At 37.1% G+C, this 27,894-nt stretch overlaps 1 protein-coding gene across 1 annotated transcript in view; it reads left to right on the forward strand.

Annotated features, from left to right (window-relative positions):
* Positions 1 to 27,894, forward strand: part of FBN1 (fibrillin 1) — a 301,977-nt gene that overhangs the window by 255,047 nt on the left and 19,036 nt on the right. The window contains 15 exon segments of the mRNA XM_043980479.1: positions 3,420 to 3,545; positions 6,432 to 6,548; positions 7,368 to 7,496; positions 8,046 to 8,165; positions 9,954 to 10,079; positions 14,391 to 14,540; positions 15,126 to 15,191; positions 15,494 to 15,610; positions 16,216 to 16,335; positions 20,062 to 20,184; positions 20,946 to 21,077; positions 23,737 to 23,862; positions 24,530 to 24,736; positions 26,132 to 26,257; positions 26,793 to 26,915. Coding sequence (XP_043836414.1) covers positions 3,420 to 3,545; positions 6,432 to 6,548; positions 7,368 to 7,496; positions 8,046 to 8,165; positions 9,954 to 10,079; positions 14,391 to 14,540; positions 15,126 to 15,191; positions 15,494 to 15,610; positions 16,216 to 16,335; positions 20,062 to 20,184; positions 20,946 to 21,077; positions 23,737 to 23,862; positions 24,530 to 24,736; positions 26,132 to 26,257; positions 26,793 to 26,915 — 1,908 coding nt within the window.

The raw sequence follows: 27,894 nt of genomic DNA on the forward strand, positions 1-27,894 counted from the left end.
TAAAGCCTGTTATGTTACTAAAACATACTGAACTGCTACCAGCCTTTCAGATGGGTACTTTTAATGACCAGGGGAAATTTTGAATCACTAAATTCCTGTTGACTTGCTACCATCACATAAGTCTCTCTACTGACATTTTAGTAATTAAAATTTATTTGAATTAAGGTGGAAATTATTCAAGTATGTTTAGTACAGCCATTGTGATCTCTAAATCAAATGCTTGTATTAATCTTGAGAATTTCATGACTAGACAATTAAGCAAAGCAGAAATTTCATGTTCTTTAGTTATATTTTCATTATGAAATATATATGTATATACATATATATATACATATACATACATACAACACATATATTTATAGCTAGTGTATGTGTGTGTGTACTTTCTTGTTATTCAGTCATTTCAATTGTGTCTGACTCTTCCTGACCCCATACGGGGTTTTTTTTGGCAGAGATACTGGAATCGTTTGCCATTTCCTTCTCCAGCTCAATTTACAGATGAGGACTTGAGGCAAAGAGGGTTAAATGAATTGCCCAAGGTCACATAGCTAGTAAGTGTCTAAGGCCAAATTTGAACTAATGAAGAGGAGTCTCTCTGACTCCAGGCCTGGCACTCTGTGTACTTTGGCACCACCTAGCTGTGCTCTTTCTCTCTCTCTCTCTCTCTCTCTCTCTCTCTCTCTCTCTCTCTCTCTCTCTCTCTCTCTCTCTCTATCCCTCTATCTCTTTTTCTTTCTCTCTGTCTCTGTCTCTCTCTGTGTATATATATATATATATATATATATATATATATGTGTGTGTGTGTGTGTGTGTATATGTATGTATGTATGTATATATATGCATATATATAAATATATATAAAATTTACTAAGTCTTTGAAAAACTTCTATTCCATCACAGAAATAGGATTTTTAATTTGACCAAACTATGTTAGGTTTGAGCATTGTAAAAGTGGTGAATTTTACAAAGGTTAATCTTTCTGAACCTTGAGTCATATCTTTGTACCTCAATTTTCCCATTTATATACAAAAGAAATTAGACTAGTTGAACTTTAAACTTTAGAATCATAGAATTAGTATCATAGAACTTAGAGCCAGAGGGTAGTTTTTAAAAAAAAATTGATAAAATGGATAAAAATGGATAAAAAATTGAGGTTCAGCCAGGTTAATTAACTTTTTTAAAATCCCATATTTTTCTTACTTCAGGTTCAGTTCTTTAAAAAAATTTTAAGTTCTTTAAAACACAGTTAAATTATTTTAATATACATTCAGAAGATGTGGGTGAGCTGTAGATGAGGGTCTGCCACAGAACTAAATATGTGACCTTGGGTGAGACATTAAACTTGTTGGACCTTAGTTTTTCTATCTCTAAAATGAGGAAAGTTGACTAGATCATCGTTAAGGTCCCTTCCCACTATCACATTCTGTTAAATGTACCTGTGACTATCAGACACTGTGTTTATTTTAAGGAAAGGTTATTGTCAAGGTCAACATGAAATATGTTATCTTGCTTATTTCAAGAGTTGTGGGCCTTTTGATAGGGGCTGCCTGGATATCTTATACATTTCTGAATGAAACAACACAAAGGAACTTGGTCAAGTTTTCCTTGGATTTTCTTATCCACAAATGATTAAGTGTTAGGAAGTACACTGTTGCCTGTAGTACATTTTGCATTGTTTTATGAGCCCTTGATGGGAAAAGGGTGTAGTAGCTGAACAAAAAATCAGTTTGAGAACCAAGCCTGTTTTGTTGAGTTTAGAGTAACATGTGCAAGTATTTAGCATATTGTCAACAGAGCTGTTGTTGTTACCCATTTATTAAAATAACAGGACAGGAAAAAGTGGGAAAGCCTCTGATATGAGCCACAATGCCCATGTATAACTTGGCAGTGGCACCATTTCCCTGCATTTTGCTCTTATTTTATATTTCTTTGAAAATAGGTGAAATAGTTCCAGTCCAAATAAGAAATGCTGATAATATAGAATATATCATTTCACACCACTCTCTATGTGGACAAGAAGTAGACCAGGGCTATTTATACCCCCAAAACTTAACACATTGACCTTGTGCAAGCTTTACTTCATTAGCATGGTCTCATTGCTGTTAATGGAGTTAAATTTTTGCTGAAACTATTGAAGATATAGTAAATAGTCAAGGTGAGCTGTGTCCTGTGGTATATAAAGTGTCATAACTTTGCTTTTAATCTTTTTTGTGTCAGGGACTCTTGGCAATCTAATGAAGCCTATGGATCCCTTCTCAGAGTAATGCTTTTAAATTCATAAAATTTGTGGGATTACAAAGGAAATCAATTACATTAAAAGAGTTGTCAAAATATATAAAAATTAGTTTATAGACCTTAGGTTAAGAAACCTCTACTCTGGGGCAGCTAGGTGGTGCAGTGGATAGAGCACCGGCCCTGGAGTCAGGAGTACCTGAGTTCAAATTCAGCCTTAGACACTTAACACACACTTACTAGCTGTGTGACCCTGGGCAAGTCACTTAACCCCAATTGCCTCACTAAAAAAAAAAGAAACCTCTACTCTTCTAGATCATATTTTAAATGTTGGGTTCTGCAGTACCCTTTGCATTGCATTTGGTATAAATACATAGCCATGGGAAACAACTTTTTTTGCCTTAAACATAAGTTGACATATAGTTAGATATGGCAATTCCAAAAAATGGCCATTCAATTTTGTGACCCTATGCATGGAAAGATGTAAGAGGTGTCTGTCTCCATCTTGGAAATACTAGCTGTCTTCCCTTTATCTGGGACACCTTCAGATCCACAGCTCTGAGTAGATATGTTAAAGTTCAAGCCAATCAAAAACAGACAAAAATAATTGCATTTTAGGGATTGGCAGGAAAAGAATTGAAGGGAAATGGCTTCATTAAGAGAGTCCTGAGGGTGGGAGAAATAAGTCAAAATAGTAAGGCAAAACTTCATCAAGGAAGAATTTAGGTTGTCTCTTGGGAAAACATATCATAGTGGCATAGTGGATATAATGATGATATGATTTCCCAAGGGAAGTCATGGAATCCTCATCAGTTGAGTCATCAAAAACTAGACCAGACAAAATATTTCAGTGTATCATGTAGACTTTAATTCTTCCCTTGGCAGGTAACCAAACAAAATAAGCTTATCTTTTAGGTTGGATTTTCCATCTTCTCATACCACCTCTAAGTTATCTCCTCTTTCAGACCTTTTGATTGACTATGCTACCTTCCCATTGTTTGATATTAACTGGGTCTGATTTACAATGAAGGGTGCATGCTGGATGTAGGTGTTCTGAATGTCTGTAGGATTTTCCATTTCCTATTCCATTATTTGAGCAAAGTGTTTAATTAGAGTTTGTTTTATGAGTGTTGGTCTTTTAACTTTGTGATGAATGCTCTGAATTTGGCTATCCCTTTCATTTACAGATAGGAATGAATGCCAAGAAATCCCTAATATCTGCAGCCACGGTCAGTGTATTGACACCGTTGGAAGTTTCTATTGCCTTTGTCACACTGGATTTAAAACAAATGCTGAACAAAACATGTGTGTGGGTGAGTATCTGACAAACGACTTGTTATCTACACATACTTTTGAAAAAAATCTGTTCTCTTTTGCATATTTTCCAGTCAATCAAAAAATATTTGTTAAATGCCTACTATGTGCCAGGCACTGTGCTAAGCACTGGAAAATTTAAATACTAAGTCACTCAGAGTTACTTTCCTCTTTGCAAAAAAAAGAGAAGTAGGTATGTTATAATTTAAAAAAGAATTCATAGTTATTTCTGCAGACATCTTCCTTAGTATTCCTTATTATCATCTTTCCAAGTATACACTTTCCTGTTAGACATGAAACAATCTTCACTCTGAGATGTGAAGAAAGGATGATTGGCTTTTGTTACTTCTCATGAAATGAGTCTTAACTCTTGGAATAGAAACCACTGTAGCTTGAAATGGGAGTTTACCTCCTAGATTATACAGTGTTAAATCTTCCTGCAGGAATGAGATCTGAAAGCATTTTTAAAACCCTACTCCACTTTCAGTGCTAAATCAGGGCAATATTTTAGACTTAACACATTACCCGCTCATTTCCCCCCCTCCCCCATTTTTTTCTGTTTTGAAAGAATATCTTTTGGGCTTCTCGTCAACTTTAAGTATATGAACCAGCGTCACAGCTACAGGCAGAGTGTACTCTATGGCAGCATTGACCACAGAACACTTTGGGGCTTAAAGCATATTTACAGAACCCATAAATGCTGAACTTGGTGTCCTAGGGGTATGGAATATGTCCAAGATAAAGGGTAGACTGAGGAAATTTTAGATCAAAGTAGAGGAAATTTAGCCTATTTTGATATCTAATTTCATATTTAATATTTTAAAAGGAAAATACGTTAAGCAGTGAAATTTTCTCACAGAACCCCTATTCCTATCACATTGCACTCTGGGGTGCCATAAAATGTTGTTTGGGAAATGCTATTCTACTGCAGTAAAACTAGAGCGTGATCTTTTGGATATAACTAGAATCCTTCAAAATAGACTTTGTCCTTTCCTGGGTCAGGCAAAGTATTTTCAATTAAAAGAACTGTCATAGATCTTCTATCACTGACTAACCAGCATTCATTTTATATCCCTGCCTTAGCTGTCTTTCTCACTCTTCTTTCTCCTGATCACTCATCCTCCTCTTTCCCCCCAGTTTGCTAGAGAACATAGTACTATTGCTTGGCTGCTAGTGAACTGTGGTCAGACTAGTGAGCTGCCAGTGGAGCCCATTTGGTTATATTCTTTTTTTTTTTTTTTTTAGTGAGGCAGTTGGGGTTAAGTGACTTGCCCAGGGTCACACAGCTAGTAAGTGTTAAGTGTCTGAGGCCGGATTTGAACTCAGGTACTCCTGAATCCAGGGCCATTGCTCTATCCACTGTGCCACCTAGCTGCCTCTATTTGGTTATATTCTTAAAGCTCCACATTTAAGAGATCTTGGAATAATTGTTGAGAAAGCCAGTAGCTTCTAGATCTGGATTGACCTGGATCAAAGGTGCTTTAAGCCTTAAGCTTGAAACTTAAAATAAAAGGAAATTTAACTTTGCAAGCTCTCTCTCATTCCATCACCTTCTCGTTGCCTTACATTTACAAATTCACTGGTATGTATTTTTAATTCTCAAATTTTATTTAAAGTTGTAAAACAACAAAAAATATTGTAACTACCTACTATATGTAGACGTCAGAGTCTAGACACTAGAGGAGTATTAATATAAGATAGGGATTCATCCTTCGAGGAGTTTATAATCTTGTTAAGAAGACAGTCTTCTGATTCCTCACTCAAGGCAACAATATCAAGCTCTAAATAAATATAATTTGCGTCAGAAAAACAAAGGAAAAGCAGCATTTTCAAGTACTTAAAACAGGTACAGCTTAAAGATCAAGGAAGAAGACTTTGTTAAGATAATCTAAGAACTCGGGGGAATAGGTTTTTAAAGTGTGAGATAATACAACAGCAAGGGGAAATTTAGGGTGTGGATCTATAGGGATTTACAGGCCAGAGGAAACCAGAACAGTCTGGGGTAATTAGGCACTTACAAATTTGGACTGGAACAATAGAAGGGAAGCCTAATAGGTGAATTAGCTTCCAATTAATTTGTTACTTCTTGCTCTTTAGTTCAGGAGAGTCAACTGTCTTCCTGCAAAATAGGAATAGAAATTTCAAAGATGCATGCCAGGGGTGGCAGTAGATCAGAACCCATAACTCCACCAAAGTTTTCTGGTTTTAAGCAAAATCATGAGGTAGAAAGAATTATGCAAGTAAATTGTTTTGTTTTGGTTTTTTGGTGAGGCAATTGGGGTTAAGTGACTTGCCCAGGGTCACACAGCTAGCAAGTGTCAAGTGTCTGAGGTTGGGTTTGAACTCAGGTCCTCCTGAATCCAGGGCCAGTGCTCCATCCATTGCGCTACCTAGCTGCCCCCGGGGAATTCTTTTAAAAAAACTATTTAGGGGCAGCTAGGTGGCACAGTGGATAGAGCATTGGCCCTGGATTCAGGAGGACCTGAGTTCAAACCCGATCTCAGACACTTGACACTTGCTAGCTGCGTGACCCTGGGCAAGTCACTTAAGCCCCATTGCCCTGCAAAAAAATAAAATAAATAACAAATCATTAAATAAAGTATACTGTTATTCCTACAAAGACTTATTTTTTAAAAAAAGAATTCCCTGGTAGTTCCCATGTCATTTTCTTCCATATTACTACAAATGACACATGCAAACTATAAAGATAATTTACCCATAATATTTATAAATGGAGATGTACATGTAGGGAGCTTCCATTGAAACAGAAAATAATGTAAACATATAGAATTCTCTGATCTCATATGTAGACCTTTTATCATCTTTAAAATCTCTATAACTGTCTGTCCTTTTCTGGTAAATAACCATGTTCTTTATTTCTATAGATATAAATGAGTGTGAAAGGGATGCCTGTGGAAATGGAACTTGTAGAAACACCGTTGGTTCTTTCAACTGCCGATGCAACCATGGGTTCATCCTCTCGCACAACAATGACTGCATAGGTCAGTATTTTTTTAATATTATTTTATGAAAGAAAAAAGCTTAATTACTTAAAATAAGAGTTCCCATTTAATTTCCAAAACTATTGCATGTAGTTAATAGCCCACTTTTTAAAAAAATTCAGTGTCAATTCTCTCAAGCTAGAAAGTGCTGACCTACATTGAGAGAGGGAGTACTTGACCTCCTTACACTGATGAAAATGTGGTTAAAATCAGTTAAATAAATTTCTGTGAACTGAATAAACATATATAGAAAATTATTCAGAGCATCTGCTCTATTTCATAAATAATCATATGATTCAGGATTAATAATGTAAACTGACTTGGCCAGATGTTCTGCTATGAATTTTTCTGTTAACAGAAACAAATTCTTGAACTTGCTTGAAATCCCTTTTTCCTTCCACTTGTAACTAATTATACCTTCAATTAATCATTGGCAGGTGTAATTAAACAAACGTGCTTTATCTTGAGGAGAGCCAGAGGCTAATTGCACCTGCAACTAATTGCTAGAACAATTTTAATACATTCTTTTGTGATGTGTATTCACTAGGAATTCTTTTTTTAAAGGAAACCCCAGCTGAGCCTGGTTTAAAATTCAAATACAAAAATCTCCCACCCTTTAATAAAGGTGATTATCTAAGCTATGTTAAGTAAGATTTTACTTCTCACTTAAAGCTAGAGCTGTGGTTGAGCCAACAAAGACCAGAGCAACCCAGTGCTACTGCATTTGGAATTGTAACTATTATAATTCTAATTATTGTCATTATCGTGCAACATTCATTCTCTTCAAACTGTGTCAAAATGAATTTTTTTCCTTTATAGATGTTGACGAATGTGCTACTGGAAATGGGAATCTTTGCAGAAATGGCCAGTGCCTCAATACAGTTGGATCCTTCCAATGTCAGTGCAATGAGGGCTATGAGGTGACTGCTGATGGAAGAAGTTGTGTTGGTGAGTAGAATCATATAAAAGCTTCCGAAATTAAAACATTAGGCAGATTGACCAAAGAAACACAAAATCCCCATTATAACTTATCCTTGGTAAAGCCAGGAGGAAGAAATAACAATAAAGTTAAGATCCTGCCACCTGAAAAACAAAACAAAACCCAAAACTCTGTTTTATTAGAAAGTCAGGAATGAAATGCTATTTATTAGAAAGTCAGACATGTTTGTAAAAAATAAGTAATCATACCCACAGTCAGAAAAAGGTTTCTTTCAAAATAATTTTGAGGTAAGCTCCTAAATATTATTTTGGAACTATTTTATGGACATAAGACAGCCCATAAAACTCTTCAGACCCATTAACTTTTTTTTAAGCTGCTAGGTAAAAAAAATCACATCTTTTAGAGAGCTGAGTATTTTTTAATGTCTTCAATTTTTTTAGTTTAAGGTGGGATTTTGTAGCAAAAGTTTCATAGGCCTTAACTTGTCTTCATTTTGTTTCTAATGTATTTGAATCTAGCTACCTGATAAAGTTAATAGCCTCCATTTTTCCCTGCAGATATAAATGAGTGTCTAGCTGATCCTGGAAAATGCGCACCAGGCACGTGTCAGAATTTGGATGGGTCCTATAGATGTATTTGCCCTCCTGGATACAGCCTGCAAAATGACAACTGTGAAGGTACAAGGAACATAAACTGATAAAAACAAAAGTAGCATTTCTAATCCTGTTTCTAATCCCTCTAGTAATATCATAGTTTATGGATTACTTGATCATTAACTGGTACAGACAGATGGTATCAGTCAGCAAGTATTTATTAAGTAGCTACTATGTGCCAGGAGCTGTGCTAAGCACTAGGAATACAAAGAAAGGTATCAAAGAATGCCCTGCTCTCAAGGAGTTCGAAGTCTAATGGGAGAGACAACATGAAAACAACTATGTTCAGATAAGATCTATACCAGATAAATTGGAGATCATCTCAGGGAAGCCACTAAAATTAAGGAGACTTGAGAATGGCTTCTTGCAAAAGGTGGGATTTTTGCTAAGACTTGAAGGAGGTCAGGAGGTGGAGAGGAGGAGGTAGAGCAGTCCAGACATGGGGAACAGGCATTGGAAATACAGTCCAGAGATGGAATGAATGTTGTGTCGTATCCTCATTCTTGAATGGAAAACCAAGAACATCTACATTTTCCCATTAATCTTTTCTACTGCCACTCTGCTCTATGTGTATATGTGGTCATGGCATCAAGTAAGTGAATGCTGGTCAACCTCTCAGGGTGCATTGAGGCAGCTCATGGTTACTGAACACCATCCTAGAAAGAGAGCTAAAAGGGAACTTAGAGGTCACTGTGTCCAACCTCCTCATTCACACATGAGAAAATGGAAACATAAAGGAGGAAAGTGATGGAAGTGGCAAAGGATTCACACCAAAGTCTTCTGACTCAAAATCCAGCTTTTTCTACTACATTGTACCATGAGCAGTACCATATTTCTCAGTCTGATATCTTTATTTCTGGTGAAAGGAATATCAGGCCTTGTACAAATAAAATACCTTTGTGTTATTACATTTTGAGCAGATTGGCCTGCAACAAAAAGCAGGATCTTCTTTGTTATCACTTCACTTTTCTAGACCTCAGTTTCTTCACTTGTAAAATCAAGGGATTGGATTAGATTAGCTTTGAATTATTCGTCAGCTCTAAAACATATAATCCTAGGGATAGAGACGAGCCTTGTGATTTCATTGATATAGGGTTCTTCAGGCATGTTCCTTCTACCAATACAAGTTAGTACTTTTTCTGTAATTTAGAGTCTTAGAGAGCTGCCTAGACCATTTAGAGGTTAAGTGACTTATTCAAAGTCCCACAACCAATATGTGGCAGAGGTGGGCTCTGAACCCAGGTCATCCTGAATCCAAGGCCAGCTCTCTATCCATTACACCATACGGCTACTCATGATCCTAAGGTAGATTTGAAAACAAACTACAAAAGGCATCTTTAGGGGTCATGAACATCCTCATCATTTATTTTCATTTGCATGAATGTATTCGTACATACTTAATTTTGGAGCAGTACTAAGAATATTGGATTGGGAGTCTCAGCCGTAAGTAACTACCCTGTGATTTGGGTCTTAGTTTTATGGATGGGTGCAGAGTGTAGACTATATGATCTCTAAAGTCCTTTTCAGTTTTGTAATTGTGTGATGTTACTTCTGTTAATATGATAAATGATGATGACAGATAGAAGAGAGAATTCAGTGCATTCATAAAAAGACTTTGTTAGACTCACTTTTGTACACTGAGAATCAAAAGACTGACTTTTAAAAACTAAGCCCTTAAAAGTCTTTGAATCCTCAAAATTATATTATCAAAATACTATCAGAGTTGAATTGCATGTTGTGCTTTTTCACGTCGACATTTTGGTAATATTTTGATTATTTTTAGAAATAATCCAATGTCTATAACTCTTTTAGATATTGATGAGTGTGTGGAAGAGCCAGAAATTTGTGCCTTGGGCACATGCAGTAACACTCCAGGCAGCTTCAAATGTCTCTGTCCAGAAGGTTTTTCGTTATCTTCCACTGGAAGAAGATGCCAAGGTAAGTGACTTTAAAGAGTTTATCATTTCATTAGCCTGTATTTATTTACTATGGTTTTATAGGAAATGTAAACCAAGCTGTGGCCCTTTGCAATAAGAAAGGCAGAGATTTTTCATTCACCGAGTTCCCTACTGATTATCACTTATTCCCGTGTTCACTTGATACCCTGAAGTTAAAAATCATCTTTCCCAAAATTTGGGATTGATTTGTACTCTAGGAACACCAGCAGTTAAGTCCTTTCCATTTCTGTTAACACAGATGCTAACTTTTTGGACAGGTCCTTCAGTTTCTCACTTGAGTTGGATTTCTAGCTTTAAAAAAAAGGTCACTTGGGGGCGGCTAGGCGGCACAGTGGATAAAGCACCGGCCCTGGATTCAGGAGTACCTGAGTTCAAATCTGGCCTCAGACACTTGACACTTACTAGCTGTGTGACTGTGGGCAAGTCACTTAACCCCCATTGCCCCACAAAAAAAAAAAAGAAAAAGAAAAAAAAGGTCACTTATGAGTCTTAAGATGATCTTTCTTAACCCACTGAATGATTCCACCAAAAAAAGTAACCTTTTGAAAGACAACCTCCAGAAAATGAGTATGCATTCAAAACCAGTTTTTAAAAATTTGTTTTCAGTTTTGTTTTACTGAACAGTTAAAAATAATTCATTATAACTGTCATAGTTATTTTTGTCTACATGGTGCCAAATTACTCTTCTTATTGAATGTTCATTTTTCAACCAGTAATGTTGGTGTTATGTAGTCAAAGTAAGAATAAATAAAAGAAATAGCAGCGGGTCCTTTTAATTCCCACCACCAACAACTAAATGTTTTTGGCTTGTCATCTAGGTTCTTTTTTTTTTTCTATATGACTTAAGCTATACTACATAAATGCCAGCCAGTCCCTTCACTTTGTGTTACACCAACAACAAGACCTGTGTTGGAAAAGAAAACAATGAGAGACCAGGTGTGAATTAGCCAATGTGGCAGGCCAAGGGAGACTTTTAAGCCATTAATTCAATTTGTGCTGGATTGTCACAGAGCAAGTGAACTCTGAAGAAAGAATAAAGCCAGCTGTGAGTAGCCCTTCCATGGGCTTAACTACAGAAGAAAGAGCAAGTAGGAAGGAAAGCAAGTGAGGAAAGTGACTTCTGTTAGTTCTGATAAAATTCCAAAGGTTGGTGAGGCCCTTGTAGACAGTTTTATTCAGTAGAGGAGCAAAGCTGTTTCTCAACTAAAAGTCATTTTTGATTAATAAACCAATTTAGAGGGAAGAATACCACAAAGTAATATATGAAACACACAGAGCACAAAAAGAACCTTAGCCAAGGCATCAGGAGCTGCTGTTCCCATTGTCAAGATGATGTCAAGTGATCCGTGCTCTTGTGTAGTGTGGACATGCACACTGCAAGGACATAAACTAAAAAGGAACCAATCCAGGCTCACATTTCTGATTGCGGAAGAAGTCATGGAAACCAGTACATAGTTTCAGAAGCCTAGAAACCCATTTTTAAATGTATCCTTCTCCAGCAGTGAAGAGATTGAGTCGAGTTACTAGAAACCTAATATTGTTGAAATCCTGTTTAGTTCTGCAATAGGATATGGAAGGTGATGGTGGAGTGTCAAATAAAGAAGAGGGGAAAAGCAAGGTGAATTTTAAAGGGGAGCATTAACATCTAGAAACCAAAAGAGCGAATTGCTTTCTTGAATAGGTTCTACTCAAAAGGTGATAGTATTTTTCTTCTGTTAGTAGACACATTTAGATATATATGAGTTCTGCCTCTGTGTATGTGTTGATAAAATTTAAACTAAACTATCAAACACAGAAATCTGTGTGTATGTCTTCACATTTAGAAACTAAAGCAAATGAAAATTCAGGTTACAGACAACTAAGAGATTTCACTGAAAGTACCTATCAATTGACCATGTCGTGAAGACAGATCAGAATGAAAAGTTGCACACAAACAAGTCATTAGAATACATAAGATATTTATTAAATACTTGATCTAGTACAGAGATAATTAATACTATTACCCCTGACCTTCAGGCAGCCCTTTGAAATTACCTTTTTACCTTTGAAAGCTAAAATCTTGTAGCTTTTAATTAGTATTACCTACATTCCCCCTACCACAATAGAGATGGAATAAGGGAGAAGCTAAAAGTCAGAAATAGTAAAATGAAATCACTCAGAAAGCAGCCAAAGATTGGGATAGCCACATTATCCAGCCAGCCCAGTAAGTCAATTATCAGTTTAGGAATCAGGCGTTTGTGCCGTTAGCCAGGAAGAGGAAGTATTATGTTGTGTAAAGAACACTGCACTCAATGAAAAGAGATACCTGGATTCAAATGCTGTCTCTAGCACTTTCTGTTTACATGACTGTGAACAAGCCACTTAATTTCTTTGAGATGAAGTTGTTATTTGTCCTTCGTTTTCAAAGAGGGCTAATGACATCACAGGTGATGTCTTGACTTGCTCATGAATTGGATTTAAGTGAGGCAGAATTGCATGAAGTCATCAGCCTCACAGTCTCTTCCTGAGTCATCAAAGTCCAGTAGCAGGACAAAAATCGAGACAACTGGTGATGGTCCAGGCTGCAGTGGATACTCTTGCATCTTACATGCCTGACCAAGCTCTCTAAGCACTCTATAGCACCTGCTTAAGCCGTTTGCATGGCTATTGTAACTAATTGGTCTCATCCACCAATCCCACCAGGAAAAGTCTTCACATACTTGGGGTAGATATCCCCATAAAGGGCAGAATTCCGCCCTAACTCACCAATGGGTTTGAGGCCTGTTGGTCACCCTCAACCTGGTTTAACTCATCTGCTGAGACAGTTTACTGGGTATTGCTGCTGCACATACTCAATTTGAGCCACAGGTGAGAACTGTATGAAGGTCAACACCAAAGGTCAATGAGCACCCCTGAAAAGGGCTTAGCAAGCCCTCACCAGAGGGGCTCGTCCTCTCTAAACACCCCTATGAAGTGACTACCATAGGTATTTCATATATGTTATCCTCATATAAGAGTACCCTCATAGGGTATGTGGGGTATTTAGAGAGTTAAAGTAATTTGCTCTTTCAAAAGGAAAGGTTATTTCGTATTTTTGTTTTCTGGTCATTTGAGCTAAACAAGTTCCTGTTTGGGACTTCAAATTGCTTAGGGCTTTTTGAAATTCTGTATAGTATCCAGCATGCATCTTGCATCCAGGAAATTGGATGAATAGCTGCTTCTATAGCTGACTTTCATACTATATATCTGCCATTCTTCAAAGTTGCCAATTGTTTGCTTTCTGGATGCATGGAGTCTGGGATCTTAGTTTGGATCCTATGCTTACGTCACCCAGAGTAAACAACAGAGTGTGGTATCCCAAATCTAGTCTATCTGTCTTCACTGTATGTGTCTTGCTAAATGTTATGCAGAGTGAATATAATTTGAGCTGTTAAGAGCTGGATCTCATGAATAGATCTCTTTACCTGATAACAAGTTCATATCAAAGTCATTGAAAGAAGTCACTTTTGAAAAGTGACTTAATAGATTTTATTTTTGTATCAGACTAATGCTGGAGGTTGGTCAAAAGGAGAAATAACAAAATTAAGCCTCAAAGATTTCTTAACCGAATTCTTCCAATACTCACGTAATTTTTGCTGTCTTTAATGATATCTTTCCACACATCATAAGTGGTAGCATGTTACTTTTAGCTCTTGGTTCTTTTACATGTAAACTTTGGCAACTCCATTAACTACTAGGCTTTAAGATCCTCACACATAAATGGAATGCATGGGATAGAATAATATAGAGGATTCAGAGCCAGTATCAGGACCAGGAAGAGTTGGGTTCCAGTTCTGCCTGTGGCAGGTACTGACTGTGTGGCTCTCAGTGCTCGGGGTAACTTTCTGAGACTAGGAGTTGTAATTATTTAGGAGTCCATACACCAATGAAATCACATGTCCAGGGGCAGCTAGGTGGCGCAGTGGATAGAGCACTGGCCCTGGAGTCAGGAGTACCCGAGTTCAAATACGGCCTCAAACACTTAACACTTACTAGCTGTGTGACCCTGGGCAAGTCACTTAACCCCAATTGCCTCACCAAAAAAACAAAAGAAATCACATATCCAGTATCTATCTCAACCTCCATCTTTTTGTAATTAAGCTTAATTTTAAAGGGACAATTAGCAATGAGGAGCATTATTATAGTACTACAAGCTAAATAATGGATTATTCGTTGTTTAAGCAAATCTATAGTGGTTTTGGTTTCAAGTTTTTAGATTTTGTTTTAAGCATATGCATGATTATGCTAAAAGGTACTTGAATTTATATTTCAGACTTGAGAATGAGCTACTGCTATGCGAAGTTTGAAGGAGGCAAATGTTCATCGCCTAAATCCAGAAACCATTCCAAACAAGAATGCTGCTGTGCCTTAAAGGGAGAAGGTTGGGGGGACCCATGTGAGCTGTGTCCTACTGAGCCAGATGGTATATCCTCATATCTGTCTAATTCCTTGTGCAGTACACAACATAGACTGGCCATGAAAAGTAGGTTAGACAGTCAATCACAACAATAAATTATTTACCCTGGGGAAAATGAATTTGTTTAGTTTGGTTATATAGCTCATTAAAGCCAAGAGACATTGTGGCACAGTACATAAAGAGTTTCTGGTGTCAGGAAGAATTGGGTTTAAAGCAAAGCTTCTAACACATATAGCTGTGTTACCTTGGGCAAATCACTTAATATGTCTCAGACAACTCTAGACTTCTCTACTAAGTCATAGACTGGATAGGATCTTCATTGCAGACTCTATGTATCTATGTATATTTCTTGTGAGGACGCTTAGGCGGAAAAGGCTCATATTCCATTATACAGACATTTATAGATCCTTGGAGAGATGCAAAGATAAATAAGACCCATCTCCTGTTTTTAAAGTGATTAAGATATAGTAAAAGAACTTCTGGTGTTTTGATTGGAAAAGCCAAATTACCCATCAGGCCTGTCAGAAAGATAATTATTTTTCAAATATGTAAAGTAACACAGTTACATATGAAAAAGTTCTCATTTTACAGAGGCATTTCGTCAAATCTGCCCATATGGAAGCGGTATCATTGTTGGACCTGATGACACTCGTATTGGTAAGTATCTCCTGTTTGATCAGTCATTGATTTTTTAATAATGTCAAATAGTTGCTACTTCCTGTTTCTTTTTCACAATTGTTTGCATTTTTCTACAGCATACACATATATCCATGTTGGGAAATTAAACTCTTTAATATCAAATTAGGGCCATTATTATCTTTTCAATGAAGACAAGTAAAAGTTTTCCCATTGACTTTGGAAATTTAAAGCAGAAGATGTATGCTGGAATCAATGACACACATATACCCTTCAACCCTCCTCCCCATCCTATTGTTTATGTTCTTTCTCTTTTGGTTAAGATATGGATGAATGCAAAGAGCCTGATATCTGCAAATATGGCCAGTGCATCAATACAGATGGTTCCTACCGCTGCGAGTGTCCTTTCGGGTATATCCTCCATGGAGTTGAGTGTGTAGGTGGGTAATGAGCTATCTTCTTCTGTGGCAGTTTTCTGAATGTAACACTAAAATCATATAGCTTGAACTAACCTGAGTCACCTGAACAAGGTTACTTATTAAGCTTAGGCAGCTTGCTATACAGCAATGATATCAAACTCTAATAGAAACAGATTGCTGCTGGGTACATATTGACTTAGAAAATCACAAATTAACATTATCTAGGTTGTATTGTTTTTTATTTATTTTGTTAAACATTTCCTAATTACATTTTTAACTAGTTCCTATCTCACGAGGGAGCTTTGAGCCCTTGAGTTTGACACCTCTGGTATAGGGTATAAAATTTTGTGTTCATCTATACATTAAATGAGGAAAAAAACACTGAATTGGTTGTCAGGAGAAAGAAATTCTAATCTACAATCTGCCACAAACAAATTTTGTGTGACCTTTCATTGGGCCATAGGATCCTCAAAATTTGAGAAATCCCTTCAAACTCTGTCAGAGTAAAGCTCTTGATGAAATACAGTCTAGCAATATTAGATTCTTATGAGGAAAGCCATTCTATAATTTGAATTTACTGTAACTGTAATTCATCATTTCTTGAATGTGTTCCTGATATCTTGCAGATACCGATGAATGTTCAGTGGGTAATCCTTGTGGAAATGGAACATGCAAGAATGTTATTGGAGGTTTTGAATGTACCTGTGAGGAAGGGTTTGAGCCAGGTCCAATGATGACATGTGAAGGTGAGTGTCTGTGTCTGTCTGTCAGTCTCTCTCTCTCTCTCTCTCTCCGCCCCCCTCTCTTTCCTCTCCCCCCACTCTGTCTCCCTCTCTGTCATTCACTCATCTTAATATTAAATGTCATTCATTGTTTGGGATTGTCCACATAAGCATAAAAGGATTTTTCTTGATTGTTGCTACAGCCATCCATGCCAGTCTTGTCTCTCGTTTTTCTCTTTAATCTCTGCCCATATGATATTTCTTGACTAGAGAGATATATGACACTGATGCCACCATGTAACCTAGATAAAACAAATATTTGTGATTTCTGGATTTCCCTACTTTGTACTTCCTTCTTTATCTCTTCTTCCTTCCTTCCTTCCTCCTTTTCTTCTTCTTCCCTCCCTCATTTCTCCCTTCTCTTTCCCTTCCTTCTCCTTCTCTCCCTTCCTCTTTCCCTTATCCTTTTTTCTATCTCTTCTCCCTTCTTCCCTCCCTCCCTCCCTTCATTTCTTTTACCTGTCTTTTTTACCCTCTTTTAGACCTTGTGTCTGTCTGCTTACCTAGGAACATTGCTTATCTCCTTAGGGGTGCTTATGCTGAAGAGGCAATTTAAATATTGGAAACTGATAGAGGTTGGGTAAGCCTGACCAGGTGATGAGGTAGCAGGGAAAGGGAAAGAATAGAGAGTACAGGTGAAAGGGTTTAGTGTCAGTATGTTCAGCACATACATCAGACATACTAATAATAAGTATAATAATAATAATAATAACAGGTTAAAAATACACAGCTTTGTCTTTTGTGGATCCCCTGAAATGGAAAAGCAGCATGGTCAGAACTTTTTTCAGTATAAATAAAATGCTATCTAGGAGACAACAATGCATCACAAAGATTATACATTATGACCAAGAGTCATTTATACAGGCATGGTTTAGCATAAGGAAAACTATTACATAATTGATTGCATCAATAACAAAAATAACAAATCATATGATTATATCAATAGATGCAGAAAAGCCTTTTAACAAAATATAGCACTCATTCCTATTAAAAACACTTGAAAGGGGGGCAGCTAGGTGGCACAGTGGATAAAGCACCAATCCTGGAGTCAGGAGTACCTGAGTTCAAATCCGGCCTCAGACACTTGACAGTTACTAGCTGTGTGACCCTGGGCAAGTCACTTAACCCCCATTGCCCTGCCAAAAACAAAAGAAAAAGAAAAACACTTAAAAGCATAGTTATAAATGGATTTTTCCTTAAATTGAAAGAAGCATTTACCTAAAACCATCAACAAACATTACTTATAAGGTAAGATTTGGAGTGAAACAAAGATAATCATTATCAGCAATATTATTCAGTATTATATTAAAAATGTTAGCAATACTAATGAGAGAAGAAAAAGAAACTGAAGGGATTAGAATAGGCAATGAGGTAATAAAACTATCTTTTTGCAGACAATATGATAATATAATTGGAAAATTTTAGAGATTCTACTGAAAATCTAGTTGAAACAATTTTAGCAAAGTGGTAAGATATAAAATAAACACACATTAATCATCGTAATTTTTATATATCACCAACAAAACCATACAAGAAGAGATAGTAAGAGATACCCCATTAAAATAACTGTAGAGAGCTTAAAATACCTGTGAGTATATCTACTAAGAGAAATCCAGGAACTACGGGAACATAATTATAAAACACTTTTTATAAAAATGAAGTCAAATTTAAATAACTGGAGAAATATTAATTGTTCATGGGTGGGTAGAGCCAATGTAATAAAAATTACCATTCTACCTAATCTACTTATTCAATACCATGCCATTTAAATTATTCAAAAATTATTTTATTGAGCTAGAAAAATAACATTCATTTGAAAGAACAAAAGGTAAAGAAAATCAAAGAAATTAATGAAAAAAATGTAAAGGAAGGAGGATTAGCAGTACCAGATCTTACACTATATTATAAAGCAGCAATTATCAAAGCTTTCATGTACTAAGAAATATAAAGGTGGATCAAATGAGCAGAGTAGGCATATAGTACACAGTAGTAAATTATTATGATAACATTGGTTTGACCAATGTAAAGATTTAAACTTTTGAGTTAAGAATTCACTATTTGGTAAAATTTTGGGGAAAAACTAAAAAGCAGTCTAGCAGAAATTGGGTATAAATCAATGTCATATACCATTTAAGGTTGAAATTGAAGCATGGCCTAGATATAAAGGGAGATATCTTAAGTAAATTAGAAGAACACGGACCATATTACTTATTAGACATGAATAGAACAATTTATGAATAAACAAGAGATAGAGAGCATTGTGAGGTATAAAATGGATAATTTTGATTACATGAAATTCAAAAGGTTTTATATAAATAAAAAAAACCATTATAGCCAAGATTAAAAGAAAATCAGAAAATTGGAGAAAAAAATTTATAGGCAGTTTCTTAGATAAAGGTCTTATATCTCAAATATATAAAGAACTTTGTCAAATTTATGAGAATATAAGTCATTCCTCAATTGATAAATGGCCAAAGGATATGAATAGGCAGTTTTTTGATGAAGAAATCAAAGCTGTCTATAGTCATGAAAAAATGTTCTAAATTATTATTAGTTAGAGAAATACAAATTAAAACAACTTTAAGATACCATTTCATACCTGTCAGACTGACTAAAATGATAGAAGGGGAAAACGACAAATGTTGGAGGGGATGTGGAAAAATCAGAACACCAATTCACTGTTGGTAGAACTATAAAGTGATCCAGCCACTTTGGAGAGCAATCTGTAATTATGCCCAGAGAGTTATACTCTTTGTATACCCTTTGACCCAGAAATACAACTATTAGGTCTGTTTCTGAAGGTGATCAGGGAAAAAGAAAAAGAACCTATATGTGCTAAAATATTTATAGCAGCTCCCTTTGTGGTGGCAAAAAACCTGGAAATTGAGGTGATATCCATCAATAGGGGAATGGCTAAAGTTGTGGTATATGATTGGACGTAATAATACTATTTACTATAAGAAATTATGAGCAAGTTGATTTTAGAAAAACATGGAAAGACATGCATGAAATAATGAATAACGAAATGAGCAAAGCCAAGAGAGCATTGTATACAATAACAGCAATGGTTTTCAAAGAGTAACTATGAATGGCTTAAGTTATTCTGAGTGTTATAAGTACTCACATCAACTACAAAGAACCTATGGAGAAAGATGCTATCCACCTCCAAAGAAAGAACTGATAAATATAATTATGTATGATAAATCTTTACATATATAGATCAAGATACAGAGATATGTAAAAATGTATGTGTGTACATATGTCTGTATGTGTTTGTATATATGTATATATACACACACATACGTATATATATATATATATTTGACATATATGTCAAAAGGTGGCCTTCCCTAGTATGGGGTAGAGAGGGAGGGATGGAGAAAATTTAAAATGTAATCAAGGGGGCAGCTAGATGGTGCAGTGGATAAAGCACCGGCCCTGGATTCAGGAGATCCTGAGTTCAAATCCGGCCTCAGACACTTGACACTTACTAGCTGTGTGACCCTGGGCAAGTCACTTAACCCTCATTGACCCACTCAAAAAAAATTTTAAAAAGAATAAAATGAAATAAAATTTCATCTTATACAAAGAAAAAAAGAATTTGTTTCAATGAATCTGCTCACTGATGAAGAAAGTAAATTTCTTTTTGTTCATCTTTATGTTCCATGTTATTGTCTCTTTCTCCTACAGATATCAATGAGTGTGCTCAGAATCCTCTGCTTTGTGCCTTCCGATGTGTAAATACTTATGGGTCCTATGAATGCAAATGTCCTGCTGGTTACGTTCTTCGAGAAGACAGGAGAATGTGCAAAGGTGAGAGACTGACCAGAGGTCATGGATGCTGGGATCTACAATCTCTGTGACAGTGAGACGCTAACAACGAAAGATAGTGTTACCACTTCAGGGACACAGCAATATGGAGGGCCTAGAGCAAGTCAGAGGAATGTCCAAAATTATGGACTTTTCCATTCCCCACCTGCCTTAGTCATGGGCTTTCCCTCCCCCACTTCACATAGGCAGCCCTGTTCCACTGGAGGAAAAGGAAGGGCTGGAAGGGTAAGTAAGCAGTAGGAGATAAAGAGGAGAGGAGGAGAAAATGAAAACAATAGGGCAGAAAAATCCAAGAGGAAGATGACAAAGAAAAAGGAAAGGAAGGAGGGGATTTAGGACTTTGAGAGGAAAATTGTATATGGTGACCATATGTCTCATTCAGGAAAGCTTTCGTTCAGTGAGCCCATATTGTCTTGAATATGGCTTGACACATGTAGAAAGTAGAAATCATGATCCTTGTCCTTATAATCTAGTTGCAAAATCTAGTTGTTATGCTATCTGTTAATCTGTGCATTCATTTAATAGCTATTAACAAATATCTACTAGGTATAATGCAAAGGAGCTTATAATTGAATGTTTTAACTGAAAAGTAAAAAGGCTTATGAAAAACTCTTTGTTCCTTTTTTTCCACTGAAATCAAAAGAACTGAACATCTCAGGAATACAGAAATAAAAGTGGCACTGATAGTTACAAAACAAGTGATGCACTTACAATGGCAGTTCATAGTTGCTAATCTGTTTCAGATGAGAATGAGTGTGAAGAAGGAAAGCATGACTGTGCTGAAAAACAAATGGAATGCAAGAACCTAATTGGCACATATATGTGCATCTGTGGCCCTGGCTACCAACGGAGACCTGATGGAGAAGGTTGCATAGGTAAGTGAAACTCCATCAGTCGGAGAAAAAGCATTCTGAGCATAGGCAACTTGTCCTAACTTGTAGGCGCACTTTTTTTGGACAGATGTGTCTTTTTCTTAATGAAAGCTCTTTTGACTATTTTCCCTACACAGGCAACCATCCCACCCTCCTCCCCTACCAGCTATTCTACCATTGTCAGATCTGTTCTGGAGTATTTTGTTCAGTTTTGGGAGCCAGGGAGGATATTGATAAGCTGGTGAAAGTAAAATTAGGGCATTTATTATGGTGAATGGCCTTGAATCCATTGTATACAAGCACTGATTAAAAGAATTACAGATGTTTAGCTTGGAGAGGAAAAAACAAGGACATGGGGCAAGATAGTTGGGAGGGACAGTATATGGTAGCTAACTTCCAGGATTTGAATAGCCCTCATACGTAAGAGAAATTCATTTTGTTCTCTTTGGCTCCAGAAGGCAGAACTTAGGAACAGTGGAAGGAAATTGCAAAGAGGCAAATTTTGGTTTGATATAAAGAAAAATGGGGCTGAATTGGGAGGTAGTTGGTTCTCTTCTTTGGAGTTCTTCAGGAAAAAGTTGGTTGACCGTTTTATTGTGTATCCTATGGAGAAAATATTTTTCCATGTATGGCTTGGAATGGATGATCAATTAAGTCCATTCTTACATTGATCCCACTCAACAATGCTGAGTGACACAACAGACCTCTGGATTTGGATTCAGAGGACTTGGATTCAAATTCCTGGCCTTGCCACTTTACCTGTGTGGCTTTGGACAAAACACTTAACCTTCTTAAGCCTCTGGTTCCTCATCTATAAAATGAAGAAGTTGGACTAAATAGCCTCTAAGATCCCTTCAAGCTCTATCAATCTATGATTCTGTGGTAGAAGTTAGCTCCATTGGATGAAAGTTGTAAGTGAACCATTGGCCAACTGAAAGAATGAGTGAGGGGCAGCTAGATGGCGCAGTGGATAGAGCACCGGCCCTGGAGTCTGAAGGACCTGAGTTCAAATGGGGCCTCAGATACTTGACACTTACTAGCTGTGTGACCCTGGGCAAATCACTTAACCTTCATTGCCCCACCAAAAAAAAAAAAAAAAGAATGAATGAATGAGTGAAAAAGTATTCCTTAAGCACTTGCTAAGCACTTGGGATACAATAGAAAAAGCAGGACAGTATCTGTCCTCAAGAAGTTTGCATTCTTGCTAGGAGAAGATAACATATATGGCAGTAGCGTAGCTTTACAGTGGGATTTCATGACTTTATGATGAGGTTTAGTTATGTGATAACTATACACACATACGCATTAAAACAACATAATTGCAAAACCACAGAACATTTGCTGGAACAGACTTACTGTTTTTAAGTTTACTTTCCCTGAACTGACTTTCACATCACTTTTCTTCACATTGCCTTCATTAAAAAAAAATCAGCATTTTTAAATTATATAACATTATTACTTTAAAAGTCATCATTCACTCAACCAACATTGATTAAGCCCTCTGGGCAGAATATTCTACGAGGTGCTAAGGAAAATATAAAGTTTAGATAAGACATTGTGCCTGCCCTCATGGAGCTTTGGGTCTAGTAAAAAGGGGCAGAGAAACATGTCTGGAGTCACTGCCACCACCCCGGTCTTCTTGGATGCTGCCTCCACATTCTCTGCCTCTCTCACCCTTTTATCTGTCTGTCTCTTGGGCTCAGCATAGAAGAAAATTTTATAAGCAGGTTATTGGGGTTTTTGTTTGTTGGTTTTTGTTTTTTTTGTGGGGCAATGAGGGTTAAGTGACTTGCCCAGGGTCACACAGCTAGTAAGTGTCAAGTGTCTGAGGTCAGATTTAAACTCAGGTCCTCCTGAATCCAGGGCCACCTAGCTACCCCCTATAAGCAGGTTATTTTGCCTCATTTGTGGATAGTCTAAAGTTGAGTAACAATCTCCAGCCATATTTGTTTGAATCTTTAGAGACAAAATTAGGCTTGATTAATGTTTGAGAACAGTAAGTGGTACAGTAGATAGAGCATCAGGCCTGGAGTCAGGAAGAACTGAATTCAGATCTAGCTTCAGTCACTTCCTAGCTGTGTGACCCTGTGCAAGTCCCTTAACTTTTATACGCCTCAGTTTCCTCATCTGTAAATGGGGATAATAATAGTGTCTACCTCCCAGAGTTGTTTGGTTTGGGTTTTTTTTTTTATTTGGTTTGGTTGGTTGAGTTTTTTGTTTTTTGGTTGTTTTTTTTTTTTTTTTTTTGGTTGGGCAATGAGGGTTAAGTGACTTGCCCAAGGTCCTCCTGACTCCAGGGCCAGTGCTCTATTCACTGCGCCACCTAGCTGCCCCAACCTCCCAGAGTTGTTGTGAGGATCAAATGAGAAAATAATTCTGAAGTGCTTAGCTCAGTGTCTGACACATAGTAAGTGCTATATATTTAGCTATCATTATTACTGTATTAAAGGCAATATATAGAACAGCTTAACTCTGAAGGGTTAAATCAGAAGCTTAATACTAACTTACCACTGCATGGTTATTCTGACAAAGTAGTTAATATCCTTGTTTTTAAAAATGCTTATCTTTAAAGCACCTTATTAGCTTACTGCTTAAAATTATTCTCTGACAAAGTAAGAAAACTCCCCCCTTTTGTTTTTGGTCCTTTGATTCTATTAAATAGATGAGAATGAATGTCAGACCAAGCCAGGAATCTGTGAAAATGGACGGTGCCTCAATACCAGAGGAAGCTACACATGCGAGTGTAATGATGGCTTCACAGCCAGCCCTGCCCAGGATGAGTGCCTTGGTAAGTATCTGGGCAGTGTTCTCATGAAATCAGCCCCTTAGGCTATCAAGTGAGAGATCTGGGCCCCTTAGTCAAACACGGGCTGCGACTAGGCTGTCTATAATAGTCGGGGTTAAAAATTATAAAAATTGAGGATAATTCAGTGACTTTGTAAATGTCCACTGAGCTTAGCCCTACCCTGCCGTTAATTCTTCTTTTGCTAATTGTGTTGTTGTCTCATTTGATTGGAATTTCTTCCTTAGCTGCCTGTCTAGCCTTCCATGATCAGTATCAGTTTCTATGTGCTACTCTGCATCTCTCTGTGTAGCTTGAGATGATGGTTATATTCCCTCTTTTCTAGGTGCAAATAGAACTGTAATCCCTCCCAGGCTGAATCTGATATCTGCCCCTTCCTGTTCTTTTACTGAATTTCTTGTTTCATTTGTTTTCCCTCAGACGTCATCTTTTCTCTCTTGCTGCTGTTTCCAGCTTTTCACTCTCATTTCTTCTGGCCCAGGGTTAAGTATGCTTCCTTTTCATTTCTTTTTTTTGTTGGTTTGTTTTTAATATCTGACTAAATTCCTGATATCCTGTGACTCTTGTGAGATCACCACCACTAAAATAGTCTCACCCTTCCCTCCTCCCCGTACTCTCCATCCCCCACCCCAAAATATAATGTATCTTATAGACAACCGAGAAGGATACTGCTTCACTGAAGTTCTACAAAGCATGTGTCAGATTGGATCAAGCAACAGGAATCCGGTCACCAAGTCTGAGTGCTGCTGTGATGGTGGGAGAGGCTGGGGCCCTCACTGTGAGATCTGCCCATTCCAGGGCACCGTAGCCTTCAAAAAACTTTGCCCTCATGGCCGAGGATTCATGACCAATGGAGCAGGTATTCATTTCCTAAAGTATTTATCAGTAAATTTGTCTTTTTTATGTTTATTTTTTAAAGACAGCCGGATGAGAAAATGGAAAATAAAGCATGCACATAGACTCAGTTGTAAATCTGAGGTTGATAAAATGTTTTCATTACAATGACTATTTTAGCTATTTAGGGATCACGTTTGTAAAATGGCTGATGAGCATCTGCTGGTTTTTTGTTTTGGTTTGGGTTTTTTTGCATATAAGCAGTACTCAACTTTCGAAGAAATTGTATTCCTAACTTTTGCTTGGAAATCACTTGTAACTTAGAATATATTTTCCCATGGAAAGAGGGTAGACAGGAATCTTTTTTTACCAATAACTCCTTATATGACCCTAAGCAAGTTGTTTAAACTCTATAGGTCTGTTTTCTCAACCCTAAAATGAGAGAGTTGGCCTAGGTGACCTCAATGATTTATTCCATCTCTAAATCTATAATTTTCTGATCTCACTCTTCCAGGACAATCCATAAAAACTACCGAAAGTATCTGTGCTATACATCAACAAGGAAAAGGGTTGGGATAGAAATATAGGCACTTGTTATTCACTCACTCTCTTTTTATGTTTTGTCATATACACAGATTGTAGTGTCTCATACTTAGCAGGTTCTGGCCAAGTTCACAATCCTAACTTACCCACTATTCTTGCCATGCACCATTCTTAGAGACCTGGATTCTAATCCCACTCCAGGTACTTACTTAGCTGTATGACCCTAGGAAAGTCACTCAACTTCTTGAAAACTCATTCTCCTCACCTATAAAGTACCTCCCTTACTGAATGGATGAGGGGGAGAGCTACATAAAGTACTAAACAGTATCCAAAGTACCTCATAAATCTTCCATTTTCCCCAATATTTGATGTTTTCACCTTGATTTTTAGCTCTTATTTTAAACAATTAAAAAGCAGTAAGATTTTTTTTTTCATATTCTGAATGTACAGTGCTGGAAGAAAAAGACAAAAGGTATTCATATTCTTGCTTACAAGCCTTACCGTGGTGAGTGGTACTTAAGACCAAAGGGAGACAAGTGGGATGGAATAGGATGTATTGGAATTAGGGAAGCAAAGATCTTTAATACCAATTATCGATTTATTTTTCACAGTTTCACAATCTAAATTTACAAGATATTATTTAAAAGTACTTTTCTTAACCTATTAATCTGAGATTCATTATTGTGTAAGACAGCCATTTGCTTTCTTTTCAACTAGTTGTTCATTGTTAAGTGTTAAATTTATACTTTTGGCATTGCTTTTTAGACATACAGTGTAGTTTCTTTAGTATAAAATAACAGTAGGGTGCCAAGTAACCACTGACATTGTGCCATTTGTGTTTTCTTCCTTCATTTTATCAAATTTCATTGAATCACAGATATTGATGAGTGCAAGGTTATTCACGACGTTTGCCGGAATGGAGAATGTGTTAATGAGAGAGGATCCTATCACTGCAACTGTAATACTGGATATACTCCAGATATCACTGGCACCACCTGTGTAGGTAGGTGATTTGGTTATTGAGAATTTGCATGCCTGATCAAGTGAAGAAAAAAATCTAGCAACCTGAAAAAAATCCCTATTCCCCCTTCCCTTAATCTAGCCTGTTATCCCAATGCTGATATGGCCTATTCATGGGAGAAAAAGAAAAAAAGATGTATTTAGTTTAGAAGCAGCTGGTGGCTCAGTAGATAGAGAGTTGGGCCTAGAGTCAGGAAGATCTGAATTCAAATTTGGCCTCAGACACTTACAAGCTATGTGACTGTGGCAATTCATTTAACTTCTCTTTGCCTCGATTTCCTTATCTGTAAAAACAGCACCTACCTCCCAAGGTTGTAAAGATGAAATATTTATAAAGCATTTAGCCTAGTAACTGGCATATAATAGGTGCTATATGTATATGATAGGTGCTTTTTTCCTTTCCCTCCTCTTCTCTTATTTTTTTCTTTATAACTTTGGGGAAAAAATATCATTCTAATTGTGGAGTTGATGGAAATCTTATCAGATCAAAAAGTCAAACTGTTTTTCTTTTACAATAGATCTAAATGAATGCAACCAGGCTCCGAAACCCTGCAATTTCATATGCAAAAACACGGAAGGGAGTTACCAGTGTTCATGTCCAAAAGGATATATCCTTCAGGAGGATGGGAGAAGCTGCAAAGGTAAAAAGAGACATGTCTTTCTTTGTTTCATTTATTCTTTCACCTGACACCCATGCTCCATTCCCAGAGGATGAAGAAAGCCTGCAGAGGAGACAATGCTATTTCCTTGGATTCAAATGGTGCTCCTCTGGGCTTGGTGCTACACTGGGGCCTCCCCGCTGCCCCCCTCCCGTGACTGGTGGAGGGAGGCTGGGAGCAGGGAGGTCCCAGTGTGACAGCGGCAGCACCCATCCGAATTTGCCGCTACTGCTTCTGGGGGTTCTTGAAGCAGGGCAGGACCAGTCCAAGACCACTTCTCCTGGCTTTGAGTGGGTAGAGTAGGCTCAGCTGATGGCCTAACTACCTTGTCACTTTGTCAGCTGTTCCATTCAGGAAGGCTTTCATTGCGGACTTACTATGGCATAGATAACACTATACTAGGCAGAGGGGAAAGAAGTATGTGATATACATAGTTCTTGCCCTCCAGGAGTTTATAGACTAGTTGTAGTGAAACAAAGGTCTGTCTAATAATAGTCAGCATTTTTAGAGTTTTGCAGAGCAATTCATACACATTATCTCACTGGATCATCATGACAACCCTGTGAAGTAGATGCTGTTAACCTCATTTTGCATATAAAGAAACTGAGAGTGAGAGAGGTTAAGTGACCTTCCTCAGCATCACACAGGTGGTAAGTGGCCAAGTCAGGATTTGAACTTGGGTCTTCCTGACTCTAGACCCAGAGCTCTGTCTACTGCAATCACTAGCAGCACCTACCCACATAAAATCATTATGGGTCTATGTAAGATACTGCATGGATAAGTTTAAAAAATCAGATACAATCCCTAAGGACTAATGATAAAACATACTATCCATCTCCAAAGAAAGATCTGATATTGATGGAACACAGACTGAAGCATGCTTTTTTTCACTTTCATTTTTTTTTATTCAAGTTTTCTTGTACAAAATCACTAATGTGGAAATGCTTTACATAATTGCACA

The sequence above is a fragment of the Dromiciops gliroides genome, chromosome 2 (assembly GCF_019393635.1).
Source record: "Dromiciops gliroides isolate mDroGli1 chromosome 2, mDroGli1.pri, whole genome shotgun sequence".
Taxonomy (NCBI): Eukaryota; Metazoa; Chordata; class Mammalia; order Microbiotheria; family Microbiotheriidae; genus Dromiciops; species Dromiciops gliroides.